The sequence below is a fragment of the Argiope bruennichi genome, chromosome 6, assembly GCF_947563725.1.
Source record: "Argiope bruennichi chromosome 6, qqArgBrue1.1, whole genome shotgun sequence".
NCBI classification, from domain to species: Eukaryota; Metazoa; Arthropoda; class Arachnida; order Araneae; family Araneidae; genus Argiope; species Argiope bruennichi.
In genome coordinates, this window is record NC_079156.1 from 102,732,519 (window position 1) to 102,751,556 (window position 19,038).

At 29.8% G+C, this 19,038-nt stretch overlaps 1 protein-coding gene across 3 annotated transcripts in view; it reads right to left on the bottom strand.

Moving 5' to 3' along the window:
• Positions 1-231: 231 nt before the first annotated feature.
• The window catches only part of LOC129972171 (protein shifted-like), a 33,826-nt gene continuing 15,019 nt past the window's right edge, over positions 232-19,038 (bottom strand). Inside the window, exons 8-10 of one of the 3 annotated variants that reach the window (XM_056086194.1) lie at positions 13,900-14,031; positions 10,065-10,151; positions 232-4,501 (exon numbers count right to left, since the gene is read on the bottom strand). In XM_056086194.1, the coding sequence (XP_055942169.1) occupies positions 4,461-4,501; positions 10,065-10,151; positions 13,900-14,031 (260 nt within the window). In that variant the 3' untranslated portion in view covers positions 232-4,460. Of the gene's footprint in view, positions 4,502-10,064; positions 10,155-13,899; positions 14,032-19,038 lie in introns of all 3 variants that reach the window. The other 2 variants (XM_056086193.1, XM_056086195.1) reach the window with 2 other exon arrangements.

Genomic DNA, 19,038 nt, shown 5'->3' on the forward strand with positions numbered 1-19,038 from the left:
GCATGCTAAAGATTTTCTACTTAAATAAGATTCAAAAATTCTGGCAAACATTTTTAATAAATTATATCTTAAATAATACTTACTTAATTGTTAATTAAAAATGAAATTCTGTTACTTGAAACATAGTAAGCAGATAATATTTTCACCAAAACAGTTTTTAATCAATTCTTGTTAATATAATTTTATGTTTTATCACAGTTTTAATTTATTTTTCTGTGATAGTCAAACTACAAATATTCTGTACGAATTAAATTGAATTCTTCCATATTTAAAAATGTTTTTAATTCTACAGCTCTATTATAATGTAATTCACTGCAATGTCATTTCATAAAATCTATGAAAAGTGTGTATAAAATCTGTTTTTATAAACAAAATTTTCTATAATATAAGATTTAAATTTTATAAATATTTATATAATTTTCTTTGCAAAAACTAAATATAATACATTTCTAAATTCTACTTGCATATGATAAAACTTTCCTAACACAATAATGATTTGATATAAACATAACTACGAATAAATGGTATGAAAAACAATGATACTCTATTATGAAGAGTATATCAAACAACATAGAAAGAGTATTTCTGCACGTATTTATGAGTATTTCTATAGTAATATGAATCTTCCATGGATATTTTTTTGTAAACGTCTATCGGTATAGTCTCAATATGCGATTTGTTTTACTACACCGTGTAACTACTTTACAGATCGATAGGTGGCGGCGCCCAATAATTGTTGTTTTTACACAGTTTTTTTTTTTTTTTTCCCCTTTATTTTATGGCACGTTCAAAACGAAAGTTAGGGAATTTTATCTTGAGTTAATCATCGAAGAATCAACTCTTCAATTTATTTGTGAATCGTCTGATGGTTGTAGTCATCAAACGATTCTGACACAAAATATCTACAACCAAAGAAAACATTGTTGAACGCTGGGATGACAGCCTTTGTAGCTAAAAATCCCCTTAATCCCCTTCATTCAAAGAAACCATGGCAACCGATTAAAAGGACCGTGGATATTAAGTTTGTTATGTCGAACCAGTAAATAATTTAGAATTTCTATATAATAATATAATGTAATATAATAAATAATATAATTTTTATTCGTTTATTTGATATAAATTATACTTTAAAAAGTTATTTTTATAAAAAAATTTATGTGGCGCCATCTATCGTTCAGTAAAGTAACTACACAGTTAAGTAAGGCAGATCGCAAATTGGGAGAATACCGATCAATCTTTTAAAGACTACAAATCACACTGCTTGAGATGTACCAATAATACGAGATATAAATAAAATAAAGCTTTAATTTAATTCGTTAAAAAAATAAACGGACTCGTTACTATAAAGTAAATTACCATGTTTATAACATTATGTATTTTCTTTTATAGATCATAAATTTTACGCATTTCTAGATATTTGATTTGATTCTTACTGCAATTCTGTGTCCCCAATTTTAGATTCTTCATCACTTCGATTCTAAAATAATTGATGTTTTCGCCCTATATGTGTATCAAGTTGTTTTGCACCTCATACATGTTGCATTTTGTATGATTTCAACTAAGGCATATATGCAATGAATATAAAGCAAGCAATTTTTAGCACATTCTATACTAAGACCAGGATCGGATTAAGCTGTATTAGAATCTCTCTCCTCTTTCCAAAATCACATATTTTAATTTTTTAGTATAATTTTTAAATAAGTAACTTTAAAAGAAACAAATGTTATGACCCAGCAAAATAAAAATCATTAATCTTCTTTAAGTTAGATAGTTTCAGCATCTTGCTTACAAAATTTAATTTAAATTTAAAAGTAATTTTAATACCTACGTTGCCATTATTTACGCATACGATTTGAATCTTCTAATTAGACGACCCTTTTTTAGTGCCATTTCTTAAACTGTAGAAGTGAAGGCATCTTCTAACTAAAAAGTAGGCATAAACTAATTAAATATTAAGTGTGAATCATATGCGATGCATGCGACAGCTTAAAACTAATAAATATTTTTTAATACCATTTAAATATTCTAAAACATCATTTCCGAAGGTTATTTGCCTTCAGTCAGTCAATAATCTGATCAATTTATTTTCACGCACCAATACATTTTATTTAAATCGGCATATTAATTATCTGTTTTATATTATTTTTCTATTTTAAAAACTTTGTGAAATACATAATTTTTATTTATTTATTATTGTTATTTGCACAGTATACACAATTATATTTAATTAGACACTTGATATTTATAAATATTGTAATGACTAAGTGAATATTATAATAAAACAGGAACCTGGCCAATAAATTTGACAAAGTGTTAATATTATCCTAAAGCTGCAATATATATATATTTGGAAAATAAAAAAGTTAAACAGTAATTAATGTCATATAAAAGGCAATTTAATTGAAAATAATTATTTCAAAATTTTTAGATATTTTGCATTTATAAGTGGAATAATCCTTTATTAATCTTTTTCTCAATTCATCAACTGTCTTGGGGAGGGCAAACACTTCACGGCTCTATTTTCACCAGATATTTTTTTTTTTTTTTTTTCATTACACTAACTACATTTTTTTTAAAGTGAAGCATTAGTTAGTGATAAATAAAAGAAAATTTAATTTAAAATAAATATTTTTAAAAATAATTTTACCCAAATTACATGTATAAGCGGGGTTATCAGCACATAGCATTTGTTAATATCATCGGTCACGAAATAATACGTCCTATGCAACGGTGTTCCCTTAACACAGCTAATGTGCGGAATACCTCTACCACGAATGTGTATATATTGATGAAACCCTATAGATAACAAATGAAGTCTTGGTTAATAAAAATTGAAAAGATAATTAATTTAAAATTATTATTATGAAAATTAATTTCAGTCATTTTGTATCCATAAGCGGAATTATCATCAAGTATTTTTTACATCATCATTCATCATGTCACGTCCTATGGGACAGTGTTCCCTTGACACCAGTAATATACGGATTATCGCACTTACGGATGTAAATATGTTGATGAAACCCTATAGATAACATATGAAGCCTTAGTTAATGATAGATAAAGGGGAATTTAATTGAAATTAATTATTTTGAAAATTAATTTTAGTGAATTTGGATCCATAAGCGGAATTATCATCAAGTATTTTTTACATCATCATTCATCATGTCACGTCCTATGGGACAGTGCTCCCTTGACACCAGTGATATACGGATTATCACACTTACGGATGTAAATATGTTGATGAAACCCTATAGATAACATATGAAGCCTTAGTTAATGATAGATAAAGGGGAATTTAATTGAAATTAATTATTTTGAAAATTAATTTTAGTGAATTTGGATCCATAAGCGGAATTATCATCAAGCATTTTTTACATCATCATTCATCATGTCACGTCCTATGGGACAGTGCTCCCTTGACACCAGTAATATACGGATTATCGCACTTACTGATGTAAATATGTTGATGAAACCCTATAGATAACATATGAAGCCTTAGTTAATGATAAATAAAGGGGAATTTAATTGAAATTAATTATTTTGAAAATTAATTTTAGTGAATTTGGATCCATAAGCGGAATTATCATCAAGCATTTTTTACATCATCATTCATTATGTCACGTCCTATGGGACAGTGCTCCCTTGACACCAGTAATATACAGATTATCACACTTACGGATGTAAATATGTTGATGAAACCCTATAGATAACATATGAAGCCTTAGTTAATGATAAATAAAGGGGAATTTAATTGAAATTAATTATTTTGAAAATTAATTTTAGTGAATTTGGATCTATAAGCGGAATTATCCACGCACGACGTTTGTCAAAATCGCCAGTAGTGATATAATACGCGTGCTGAGAACGCTATTCACTCACCAAATCTAATAATAGTATATTTTCTCGCTTGCGAATGCACATGGATTGTTGAAATCCTGTAGATATAAGTGATTTTCTGAACTGCTTTTGCTGATAAATGTTGAATTTTCGTATAGAACATCGTGGGCATGTCTAACCTCATCCTCCCTTGGGGTGACGATTCACGATCTAAAAGCATTCCGCTACTGCATATCACAGAAATACTCTTTCAAGTTGCAACATCCATTTTCATGCATGGTAAGATTTGATCTAAAAACACATCAACAGTATTAAAGGCACTTTAGAACTAGCCCTGCAACGGCATCCGATATAAAAACCACCTTTGTGTCCAAAGATATTTTACAACAACGGGATGAACGAAAAGGCCTCGTTCTTCTCGCAGCTCTTGCACAGTCAAGTGTTCTTGTGCAGTTAGCGCAACAGCTATGACTTCAGAGTTGCAGGTTGGTTTGATGAATTTGGCACGGCTCAAGCGAAATATCATTCCCACTTGAATTTCAATACCTAAATTTGTTTTAAAAATCAACAAAGCATGAAGCAATGTCTGTGGATGTGGTGAATACCAAACGTTCTTATTGGGGTTAGTGTAGAAGTTTCCTTTGTCGCTTCCTTTTGGGCTTTCCTGTAAAGAAAAACTTTTGATATTATATTTATATATATATAAATAAAATAATCATCATTTACTGAGTGCGATTAGTCAAATTTTAATGTACAGGATGATACAAAAATCAGACTAATTTGTAAAATTCTCTTCAGTGCGCTTTAAGTATTTTTTGCATGAGAATATTGTTACAAATCTATAATTTTGCTACCCGGCACGAATATTGTCATCGTGGGAAAAACCGTCAAAACCGCTGTAAAATCTGTCCTGTGCGTGCTGAGCTTGGCGACCATTTGGCGACGAATTTTGCGAGTTTGGCGACTAAATGGATAATACTGGAAAGTTCGAGAACTTTCACGATCCATCCACTAAGAACGGAGATACACCAAGGTACGCCCTGATTGGTCTGAAGGTTTTAGCCCCGCCTCCCGGAACTATAAAAGACGGACACTCTGAAGCTGCAATGGTGTGGTGTGTGAGAGTAGTCGGAGTCGCCGACAAGTAAAGGAATTGGGGGATTAGACAGCAAGCAAGCTGCTGAACTAGCGATTAAATGCGCTGTGTCATTACGATTGATTGGCGGTATTTGTAGAGAAAAATTTTGTAACAATATATAAAAGGAAGTAAATACTAATGCATAAAAGCAAAAGAGAACAAACAAGATTTTTTTTTTTTTTCACTTGGAACATTGCTGGCAAGAACTTAAAAATACGTTCATTATAATAATTTAGAATCATACCTACTAACAACAATATATGCCAGACAGTGCAGTTGAGCTAAGAGGGGCAAGGATGTATAAATACTCTGGGAATCACCGCAGAAGAAAAATTCATTTATATATACTTCAAAGACCTTTTAGTCAAAGTTAGGAAATATTGTTTTCTTTTGATTGAAGTTTATGTTTTTACATATTTTAGTTGAATGAAATTTGTTTCGTTTAAAAGTATTTTAAAATTTCCTATCGTGCCCTTCCATGCAACAACAATATCGCCAAGAAAAATTAAAAAGTCGCAGTTCGATGCGGTGGATGTATGGTGAAACAGTTCATCACATTCAATAACAAAGAATGTTTATTCATCTGAAAATCCCGAAGACACAGACAACAAAGCACATCCATAGCACAAATCTTTAGTAAACAGCACGAAGCGTCAAGACGGATGGGATGACAGCCTTTGTAGCTAAAAATCCCTTAATCCCCCTCATTCAAATAAAACAAGACGGAACTCACTCAACTATTCGCTTGAACTCAACTCAACTCTGTTGACTCTATAACTATTTAGCACACGACTGACTGATTGTAGCTCTGACTTCCGCCTTTTTACATTTTCAATGATAGGGTAAAGAAGGTTCTAGAAAGGTTTACTATAACTCGCTGCCTAATGGATTTATTGCAATATTTCCGAATATTCAGGATTTTTCTATTTTATCGCCAAATTCATCTCTAAATCGCCACGTTTATCGCCAAGATCAGAGGTCACTGATCCAGCATTCATCCGAGTTGTCTGTAAAACCGTCTTCCTCACCATTAGATCCACTGCGCTGGGAAGCAACTTTACAAATTCGTAAAATATGCAAAATTTACAACACAAATAAAATTTATGAGTGAAATTCAATAGATTGCAGTGACGGTATCAATTAGCATACTATACAAAGCTAACAGAAATTCAACAATTTTTACCATATAAAATGAATAGGACATAAAAATTTGAAAGATTTTGATTAGCATTGATATAAAATTTAATACAACTGTCATAAAATGCAATTTTTTTTCCTTTTGATCAAGATACAAAAATAGCATATACTGCAAGCATTATTATCCCTAGGTGCAAAATATACATACAGTTTTAGTAAGAAAACACTAGTTACAAAATGAGAAATAACAGAATAAAAGTTCACCAAAGAACCAGAAAGAAACACAACAGAAAGAAGCAGAAAAAGAAGAACCCCCCCCCCCACACACAAATGAAAGCGAAATGCAAATAACTTGTAGTTGTCCGCATCTGCACTTCTTAACAGACGATTTTTTTTTAAATAAATTTTGGGAATATTTGATATCTACAATTTTTCAGCTTTTTACTGCAATTTTTTATATTTTTGTGCAAAGTTCACTAATATTACGATTTTTACAATATTTTTTCTTTGCTTGTTAGTTTCCTTTTCTCAATATGCAATAGAACCAACAAAATGTGTTTAATATTAACAGAAAAAAAAATTGAGAAAATGTTTCAAGATGATTTATATAATAAAATGACATATGGCATCAATATAGTAGAATTAAAAGTTCAAACTTATTCTGAAATTTATTTATGGAAAATCTAAGATTATTAGCTTAATTTATAAAGCATTATATAAAAATGGTGGTTCAAAAAAATAGTAACAATTCCTCTGAGAGAAAAAATTTATTTACTAACAAGGAGAGGACACTGGATTGAAATCTGAGTTCGGAATGAGATTTAGTATAATGATAGTATACATTTAGAATGTTCATTCATGAAAATATTAAAACACAATGGCCAGTCAATTTTGAGAAAATGGTCCTCAAACTTTTGGTAAAGCTTATATACTGATAACATGACTCCCATCCGGATGATCCCAATGACGTGGTTGTCTACATAACCGTCTCGTATGCGGAAAGTCAGGATTTGAACCAGGCTGGGATTTTTTTTTTTCTTTTTTAATAATTCTTATTTAATTAAAAATTTACAAACACTTTTAATTAATATGTTTTCAATTTTTTTTATCCAAAAATAAATATTTATTATCGAAATACATAATAAAATTAAAATTTTAAAAGAAATATTATATATATATATATGCATTTAAAAAAATTATTTAAATTTAATTAACGATTTACAGATAGTTTTAATTAATATGATACTTATTTTAATGCAAGAATAAATACTTATTCTTTTAATGCTTAAATTATAATTCAATGTTTAAAGGAAAAATAATTAAAAATGTAACATTAATGGCTACATATAATTTAACTTGCTTGTATCATTTTCAAACAATTTTCAAATTCTTGGATTTTAATAATAATAAATTATCAATTCTAACTCAACGAAGCTGTATTTATATCAAAAATTGAACGAAGCAGCTGATATTTGTTAAATATGTAAGCAAACGTCCCCAACAGCAGTAATCAAAAGAAATAGTAGAGAGCAGGTGTTAATTGAATGCGTAGGCAGATGGTTCAAAGGATATACGAAATTCTTATTTAATCGAATATGATCAAAAAATAAATTCTCGTAAGATAGTATAAAAATTCAATCAATTATACACCATCAATTATCATCACCAATTTTTAATAAGATAAGGTATGCATGGTACGCTGCCCAACTTTCTGATGAATGAGAGGTATTTTTAATTGTAAACGAAGTTTGTTTTCCTATAGATCTCTTAAAGAAACCTTACTCTTGTGGACAATCATGATTTATCAGTTGTGCAAGACGTCGAAATATATTTTGTTTCCAATGTTTTTATTATAGTTACCATTCTGGTTCTTGTATATAATCGAAAATAAATATATATAGTTATATATAATTTTTTAGAAATATTGAATAATTTTTTTTACGATGTGAGTATTTATAATTAATAATGATCTCCATTTAAGTTATATTTATTACTATTTTTTAAATATTAAATTACAATTTAAGTATTAAAATAATAAAAATTTATCCTTGCATAAAAATAAGTAACATATTAATTAAAACTATCTGTAAATCATTAATTAAATTTAAATAATTTTATTCTTTTAAATGCATCTGTATTTATATTTTTTCTTTTAAAATTTTAATTTTATTATTATGTATTTCGATAATAAATATTTATTTTTGGATAAAATATTTTTAAAAAAATGTTAATTAAAAGTATTTGTAAATTTTTAATTGAATAAGAATTATTAAAAAAGAAAGAAAAGTTCCGAGATAAAAAAAAAAAGGTCAGGTTCGAACTGTGACCTTCCACAATCGAGACGGTTACCTAGACAACCACGCCATCGGAATCATCGGGAAGGGAGTCAAGTTATCAGTGTATAAGCTTTACCAAAAGTTTGAGGACCATTTTCTCGAAATTGATTGGCCATTGCGTTTTAATATTTTCATGAATGAACATTCTAAATGTATACTATCATTATACTAAATCTCATTCCGAACTCAGATTTCCACCACATGCCCTCATCTTGTAAATCAAAGGAAGAGACAGATGTACTGATACATGTTACTTTTGCACTGATACACTGACTTGTTGAAACACGAGTGTATCGCTAATCCAATCCGTCTAAATCGACATAAAAGAAATCAGGGCCCAGGGAATGAAACAAATTACCGACAGCTTCCTGAACTTTAGCATCAGTTCTAAAATGCTTTCTTCTTCTTGAGTATTAGATGGTATACCCACATTTCGTTTCTTGGAACAGTGCTATGCAAAAAAAGGGTAGCCTACCATCTGATATAACATTATATGTTGAAAAGGCAAACTCAAGTATAGTTATATTAACTTCCCGTTTTAAAGCAACACTAAAGCTATTTTTGGACGGGTCTCGTAATTCTGAAACCCCGTCAGATCACGAGGACGACATCCGAGCTGGAACCCCCTCTCCACAATTCCACACCATACCAGCGAGATGACGTTTGGCTCCAACGGATTTAACGTGCACCAGACCCCCTCACACGATGTTCTTCGATAAAATCGGGTCTCAAACTAAAAACCCTCCGGTTCCGAAGCCGAGACCCTGCCACCAGGCCACTGCGTCCCCAATATCTTGAATAGCTTTATTATCATCTTAAGAATGCCAAGGTACCCAGCTGCTAAGCATGGGGTGTCTTCCAATCAGCATGTCTACTTATAGGCCAATTTTTTGTGCCCGATTTTCAGTCCTCTACTCACGGAGATGATGAATTGGTGGTGTTTGAGCGATTTTTTTATTGTATTTAAGCATGGAATTTGGTTCATAAGTGGAATTTGTACATCTGTGAAATTTTTAGTTATCTCACTTTTTGAGCCACTTACGTATTTTCTAACAAGAGAAAAAAAATTCAAATGCCTTTTATATTAGACTATTAAAGAAAGACTTTTCCAAGAAAAATAAATAAATACATGGTAAAAAAAATTACAAATGTTTTGTTTTTTGAGAAAAATAAAAGCCAAATTGCCTTCTCAGAAGAAAAACCTTCGTGTCTTTTTGTGCATATTTTTTTTTATAAATAGGAATAAATTCATAAATTGCTTTCAAAAAGAAATAAAATGCCTATACAAAAAATTAAAGATTTTTCGAGGAGACCTTTAAAGCGAAACTATCCCATAATTAACTATGCTGAAATAAATGGCACTTTACATCTTTTCCAGATTTAGCAAAGAACGACAACAATTCTTCCGACATGATTTTTCTAGGGAAACTGGTCCACATTTAATAAACACTCAATATATCAAGAAAAAGATGATCACAACGGTAGACTACACAGCAGATCAAACTAAAAATGCTAGAATTTAAAGAAAAAGAAAGCACCAAAAGATCGCAAGAAGAAAAAGAGCAGGAGAAGAGAAAGATTTCCCATATTTGCGTGCAGGGTTTGTATTCACTTACGCCTATTGCACCTAGATCCAAACCAGCCTTTCTCACAGACACATTGCTTCTCGTGGCATTCTCCGTGAATGCACTTCTTCTTGCAGCCTTCTGGAACCAATTATTGTGTTAATGTGTGAGCATTTAAAGTTCTGTTACTTTCTCTATATGATGTTTTCAGAAAAGTATTATACACATTTCATGCAATACAAAATATTATATACTAAAATGATTATTACTGTATTTCCCGAAAATAAAACCTAATAGAAAAATTATATTAAAGGCATTTTCATAATAAATATTAATTATACATTAGAAATAAGTCTTAATTAAAACATCCAATGCATCCTATTACATAGAAACATTGGCACATTTACTAACAGTGTTAAATTATTGTAATGTTTTGTAACTATAAGCGAGGTATTTTAGATCTCATTTTGCGTCGTAGTGAAACAAAGAACACATTTCAATCAACATTTCCCACCCCAAATTTTGAAATGAACAAGTCCTTCGTGATTTAATTTAGTGTATAAAAGATCACCTTTTTTTTTTAATCTTTTAGTAGCGTAATTGCATAGTATAGGACCCTTCATAGATATTTAAGACATTAATAATTTTTTGTCATTATAATAAACATTGCAATAATATAAAATAATTAAAATAAAAATTTAGTTTTAAGTAAATTCTAGTACTAAGGACGGAAAAGGCGCGTGTTTGTGTGACCCATAGTTTAATTCAATTAGTTAAAGTTCTGTTTTGAAGCAACACGAAACTGTTTTGAAACATAAACACGTAATTTTGAAGATATAAATATAAACCTTACCATAGAATCCTCATGTGTATATATAATAATAATTCTGATACATCAATTATTACTAAATTTCTATCAATATAAATAAAAAAAATTATTATGAAAGGAATTATAAGTAATCTCTATTAATAATAATGGATAATGTGTATGTTAGCACTTTATAGAACTTAGAATTTAACCTAGAACCTAGAATTATCAAACTTAAATCTAGAATTAACCTAGAATTATCAAACTTGGCACGGATATGCATTGGAGGATAAAAATGTACGCCTCGGAGCGATTTTTTTTTTTTTTTGAAATTTTAATTAGAACTTTTAGTAGTTAAACATCAAAAGAGATGTTGACGCGTTTTAATAATTCCCAAAAATATTATTGTAATGTCGTTTTGAAATTTAAAAAAAAAATCAGCTTTTTAATGATATCAATTTATTTGCCCTGCGTTGCTTTTCAATTTCAGCAATTTTTTTTTTAAATTTTTTCAAAAGTTTTAATAATGCAGTTTATTGTTGCAATGAAATTCAAGCAATTTTCATTGTTTCATCAAATATTTAATCGCGTCATTTTCTTCCTCGGTTGAAAGCAGCTAAAAAAAGAAATATGCTAGTTATCTGAGCAGTGTACATGAGGAATCAAAAAGTAGTATTACATTGCTTTTTACAGGTTGCATGTAATTTGATTTTTAATGACGCTGTAATGGACTATAGTGGTGCTTTACTTGTCTACTTAAGTTAACAAAAAACAGAATTACCATTATTAATTTTACTACTACTACTACTAATAATAATAATAATAATAAAGACGATTAGTTTTGCTAGTAAAGAAGGTGTGTGTGTGTCTGTGTGTTGGCGCTGGACAGACCGAATTATTTCACTTTTAGCTACAAGTTTTTGGACATATGTACCTTGAAAATTAAAAATGTGCACGTAGAAGCGATTTTTTTTTTGCACATTTTATTAGGTTAATTAAAAAATAAGCTGAGCTTGGCGTTTTCCTATGACAACTTCCGGAAATGTCGCATAAAAATTAATTTTGCACCATTTCAAAATTGAAAAAGTTGTCTTTTCTATGATACCAATTAATAGATGTACAAATATTTCCTAAATTTTGGTAATTTTTCAAAAACTTGTTTTTTTTTTCTTCTGATTTTTAATAATAAATTCCATTGCTACCCTGAGATATAAACCATTTTGTTTGTATCATCAAATATTTAATCGCTTGATTTTCTTCCAGTGTTGAAAGTTAAAGAAGGATTCTGCTTAGTAGTAGTTTATAATTTAATTTAAAAAAAAAAAGAAAAGGAAAATTACAGTACAGAGAAAATTAGAATACATATATCCTGAACATTGACGTTTATCATGTGACTGGCTCCCATTAGAAAGATTCACAAATAAAATGAACTAAACATATTATATTATATATATATAAATATTTGTGTGTGTGTTTAGTTTATATAAGACATACATATATTAGACATAAAATATCATACATATGTATCTGTAACTTTAATAGAAATGACAATTTGTTGGTAAAATTATTTACTTATGGAATTTGGAAATTGAGTTATGGAGTTATATATGAGAGGTTTAATTGAAATTAACCCTTTCTAGGGTCGTGGGGAGTATGCTTCCCACCAAATTTATCAATCTTTGTATGAAATTATGTAGGTTGGCATAAATTCTGACAAATTTTTTTAGAAAGACAGAAACTGAGATGCTTCAGTTCTTTATCTCAGACAAAATGGTGCGTCTTGATTTGTTACTTAATTATTAATTAACCAAATTAATTAATTAATCAAATTAAATTTATCTAATAAGCAAAATGAATCCCTTTTCTTATTCTAGTTTCAAGCCTAAAAATATCTTAACATAATACGACTAGAAAAAAATGGCCCTTTAAAGGGTTAAATATAATCAATATTCCTGTCAAAATATCTGGCTGTCGAAGGTGGCTAGTATTAAATACAAGCAATATTCCTGCTAACTAACTGGTTGCCAAAAGTAGATAGTTACTTAAAGTTGCATTTGATAATATAACGATTTTCTACAACCTACAAAAATTTCAGAAATTTGGAGTTTAGAGAGTAATGTAATGTTTAAGAAAATATGATGTGTTCACGAGCAATTCATGTAAACTTTTATGCATATGAATGCATAGTTTACTTTTATGCATATGAATGCATAGTTTACTTTTATGCATATGAATGCATAGTTTACTTTTATGCATAGTTTACATGAATATGCTATGCATATTCATGCAAATTTTTGTGCATGAAAATTTTTCCTCTTTTTCTTAAGCAAATATTTATGTAATCCTTTTTTTAAAATAAAAATTAATATAAGATAAGGTTTTATTTTAGGGAAATGTGATGCATAATGCATGCTTTTTCTTGTAGTATGCTTAATTAGTATTTATATGAACAAAGAAATACTTAAAAAGTAAAACATATAAAAACGAACAATTTCTTTATTTTAAACGATGTATAATAATCATGCAAAAAAACAACAACAACAAGGAAGCAAAATATTAGAATTTATATATAAAGCATATTAAGAGACTGCTTTCTAAATATAATCATGCGAATAACAAATACAGACAAAATCAGATATTTAATATTTTTTCAATAATCTTTCAAATTTGAGATAAGGTAAAATAAAGCAACATATTAAATTTACAAACTACAAACTTTAAAAAATGCTGTGCCGTTTTTGAGAATTTGCTGAGAAGTCGAATTCAAATTGATTATAACTAGAAGCAGTTATTGTGTCGAGATCACGTGACTGATATCCAATAATCAGAATAATCGGCAATCTCATGTGATCTCGATGAATCACACGGGCTTTCAACTACGCTTTACATTATTACAAAGTAGATTTAATTTTCGAATAGAAGTGAAAACAGTTCATACATTTCATATATTATATTGACATTATATTATTATTATAAATAGAAAAATAATTTATCTGGAATTTTTTTTATATTAATTATATGAATTGTGATAAGAAATAATTATTAATTAATACAAACTAATTTTTGCGACATACACACCATGTCTAGCCAGTTCTGCAGGTTTCGTCACAGCGGTTTCACATTGGTTTCCGGTGAAACCTTTCTGGCATCGGCAGCGATTGATTCCCACACATCTACCATTGTTTAAACATGGCACACTGTGGCATTTGCCTAAAAATTTCAGAACATTTTCATGTATATTTTTAAGAACTATTAAAACATTAATAACAGAAAATATTTTAAAAATAAGATTTTATTAGCATATTAAAAGCCCAAAATTTTAAGTCAAAAACATGAAGGTCAAAACAGAATCGGAGAAACATGAAGACCTGATTGGAACATTAAGCAAACTGGAATTTGAATTATAAATTATGATGTATTTTTGATTTTAAATTAAAATATAATTTTCTTTCTTTCGATTTTCTATGTATCTTCATTTTCTTTAGCCTCTTTTAAAGCCTTCCTATTTCGACAGTTTTTGTTTTGACTTCAAAATTTTGTTAAGAAAATCAAGCAAGTGAGTTTATCTTTTACCTTTCCGTTCTTAAATTACTTCATAACTCATTATTGTGAATATTATGGAATATTGTCATCCATGATTTAATGAAATTTACAACTAGCATGGAACATAGATTTTATACAAGATGGTGTGGCGAATTGAGATGCGCGAGGATCGAACCTGGGACCTTGTGGTTCGCAGTCCAGTAACATGACCACGATACAAAAGCAATTGTTCGGGTAGCGTAGCTGTTAACTGGCTTATATGCTATTCACCACAGACTCTCCCTCCAGTGAGTCGGAGGTGAAACGAATGATATGACTGTTGAGTGGTGATGTATTTAACTGTTGTCTAATGGATATGTACTCAGTTGAGTAACGCCAAGCGTTATGGCGAGCGTGTGTGGGTGAGTGAGTGGTTGCTGATGCTGTTGCGCCAAGTGAGCCTGGCGACTTTGGTTGCTGTGTCAAGTGAGTCTGATGACTTTGGTTGCGGGAATATGGCGCCACAACAGCTGTACGAAGGTTGAAGGTTCATCGTCCGATGTCACCAATTTAGCAAATTGGAATGGTCGAGGATAGAACCTTGGACCTTGTGGTCCGCAGCCCAGTAACATAACCTTGATACAAAAGCAATTGCCCCTGTCGCGTCGCCGTTAACTGGCTTATATGCTATTCACTACAATGGCACATCTTATCAAGATTCAATTGAAATTCATTTATTAGATAATTGATAAAATTATGAAAATATTATAAAATTGTATTCTATGGAAATACACAAAAGGACAGAGTTTCAAAACTTTATCATTAAGCTTACAAGCAAACACGGTATCTTCAAATGCAATACCGCATCCGATAGAATTAGTTGACTTCAAGCCATATGTAAATTTAGAGGCATATTGCGAGTACAGACTTCGATGAAGTGTAAAAATTTGACGATAAACAATCGGGCGCAGTGGAAATTTTATGAAACAATGAAAATAGATTAATATATTTAATGGATGGAATATTCCAAGGTGAAAATTTTTTTTTCTACTTGCAGACTAGTCATTGTCGATTCTTCGACGAATGATTTTTTTCAATTCATAAATGGACGAATATTATATGGGCGGACACGATAAAGTCTAGCAAGGTAAGAACTAAGAAATGTATTCTGCAATAGATGATTTGGCAAAGACATAACTTTGAAATAATAATTAGCAGAAAACTGCTTACGTCGCAACTTAAGAGAGATTCAATAACAATCAACAGATAAAGTCTGAGCAGGTGATGTCCAGAATGCACCAGAACAAATGCGTAGAGAAGAGTGCCTCAGTTAGAAGAAAGGACGTCTTCATATTGGGCATACACGTCACGTTTTACAATAAGCATTTACCTTTTGGTGAAACCGCACTGATTTATAGTAAGTTCCAAACATACTATTCAGTTGTACAGATTTTAACCGAGTGCCCAGGTTTTTTAACTTCCAACGTCAATCAATTTTAATACAACGATTTTATTTCTTAACGATTTAGTGGGAGAAAATCCTCACTCTTCCCCTCAATCAAAACCTCAATCTTCCTTTTTTACCCAATCGATTGGCTTTTTACATTCATATATGATTGTTTTTATCGTGTGCCAACTGCTTTTAAATACTCAATTATTTTTTTTAAATAATTTAGACCTAATTTAGAACTTTTTTCACCGTAATTTTACATTACCATTGGTTCATATATTCACCATATGTTTGGCGTAGCATAGTCGTGTTTGGCTTTTGTGCTATTAAAATCCAATTCCAACCAACTAACCATCAGAACTTTATCATATCAGAAACTCGGTGAAAAATTGATTGAAAAATTGTCAACTTTACAAACAAATTTACATTCATGAAAAAAACATAACAGCATGCAAAAACTGTCAATTTTTCATTATTTCTAGCATTAAAAAAAGTTTTAAACTTGTCAAAATATTCGATCCCGAGATTTTGATGAAATTATTCATTTCAAATATCCTCAAATGAAAAAAAAAATTATTTCTGTTTGTTTGTAAATAGTATAACACGAACACGCTTTGAACTAAATAGATAAAATTTTGATATTTACAAAAAATTTATTGATTTCAATCAAATTTTGAGCGGAATCCATTATTAGGAAGATTGATAGCAAGTGAACACGATTGCTACAAAACGCAAGAGCGAGATTGAAAAAATTTAGCACACAATTTTCACAATCTTGCATTTGTAGATCAAATTTTGAACCAAATCCATCAGTGGGATGATCGTCTGTCTGTCGAAAAGACATAAAGGCGAAATTAAAAAGCGCAATGCATTAGTCTGCAAACATTCTTTTTTTAAATTGTATTTTCTTGTCTGTTGGTTTGTAAACACCAATTGCAGGTAACAAATTCGATGTATACAGGAGCCTAAAAATAGGTTGGATAAAAAAGTTGTAAACTTTCATAAGGATTGCCATGTACTAAAATTTTAAATAAATAATTTCTTTAAATTTTTATTTTTATTTAAATGTTACATACTTTCACTTATGCAATGAATGGATATGTTTTCACAAAACTATCAAAGCTTTAAAACAATATGGATTTGGAAACCAGCCCGAGTTGTCTTCCCATTCCTTTCTCGCATACTCGCTAATAAACTTGTCATGCCAGAGAACGCTTTGTCGAGCACTGGTGTACAATAGTTACGAAATATTAACTTTTGGCGTGAATTTAGCGTTTCTATTGGATCTATCGTTTGACCCTTGGCGAGTTATTTGGCGATTATTCCTGGCATGTGTTTAATAATATCAAAAAATAGAATTTGTGTTTTAGACACAATTTCCTCAATCGATATTGAAGCAAAGTTTTGATACAAAACTGCACTTGTAGTCACAAAATGCCAAACCACATTTGATATAATTAAATCATTCCATTCTTAAATTACCGCTTTTACATGTTTCTGAAGCAGAGACCGAACAGGCGGTCAATCCCTTATTGGATTTGTCTCAAAATTTGACAGGTGTCTAAACTAAAGATGTTAATTTTGGGTATCGAATTTTATCCATATCTCTTCGTTTTGTAATTATCGTGTTAAATTATATTCGAACAGACCGACAGACAGACTTCCTCCGAGAAGATTTTACTTAAATATGCCAGAAATCTACAAATTTAGTATAAATATCGTATACCAAATTCCATCTAATCAAAGTGTTTTTGAGTTATCTTTGTCACAGACAGACGGAAGGATATTTTCCAAAAATGTGTTTTTCGAATTGAGGGAGATCTAAAACGGGGAGATTCGTCAAAATCTCGACTTGGAATTTTTTTGACGATTACTATAAACTACATATAGTAGAAAGTAAAAACATAAATAGCTAGTTGAATGAAATGCAGCATGAAACCAGGATAAGAATATAAAATAGGCACATTTGTCTACAATTTGACCATCTCTCATGTTATATACTTTTGTATATATGAATTTGCTACTACGGAGATGCAACGACTTAAGACAAACGAGACTTGGCGAGTTGAGACAAACGAGATCTAGTCTAGGCATGGAATTGTAAATCTGTATCAAATTTTAGCCAAATTTGATTATGGGGAGGAAAATATCCAAAACCTTTGTTTTCTTTTCTGTACCGAAAAACACAAAATGTGTTATATTACATTAATTTACAGAAAAGAGGAGGGAAAAACACTCCCGCCAGTTTTTATATGGCTTCAGTATCACTTTTTACGAAAAACTATATCAACTCAAGTATGTTGTATCACTATTTATGGCTAAAATTTAATAATATGAAATAAAAATGGAATACATTTGAAAAATACAGATGCCCCTGCATCTGATGAATTTGGAGTAGTCGATGGTATAGTAAAATAAATAAATAAACAAAAAGGCTATGTTTTTTAAGGTGTACGTACACACTTGAAGATTTTTTTTTAAATTTTAACTTTAAAAATCCAGTTTTTTCACAGTAGGTCATTAATATATGTTTAAACTCATTTCAGTGAGAAAAAAACCCATATTACACTAATTATTAATTAATTAAATAATATTTAATGAGCTAATTAGCCTATTTTTTGAAACATGATATCTTAAATTCTAATTTATACAGACACATAATTCTAGTTGGAAATGATGCCTAATATGAGTCTTCATGTTGTCTGCCTCAAACAAGTTATAAAAATGTATAGTTTTTTTTAAACAATTTTTTTATCAACGATGAAAAGAAAAAGCGAGATTTTTTCTCTAATTTTAACTTTTTAACAGCTATTAAAAATTTATTTCAATAAATATAATTTTGATTGAGGCACAAAACATCCGTTATTTCATACAGATTATTTTGATATATAAATAACTGTATGTGGTTCATTTCTTGTTGAGTTATGATTGTTTGAATGAAACACCATAGTGGAAAAATATCATTCTTCATAAAATGAGTTTTAAAAACACCGTAACTAGAGTTTTTAATGAAAGCACCTCAAGAAAAATAATTATAACTCGAGAAATATTTCGAATATTGACAACATATTGGTATCGTTTGAAAGCTAAAGGATCAGAGAACATTATTAAGCAATAAAAAAAATATTCGATACTTTGAACGATTTTCGAAGTTTCAAGTGTGTAAATACACCTTAAAAACAAAAATAATGAAGCAAATTTTGAAAGGAAGTGAAGAAAGAAATTATTTTTAATAATATAGCAAA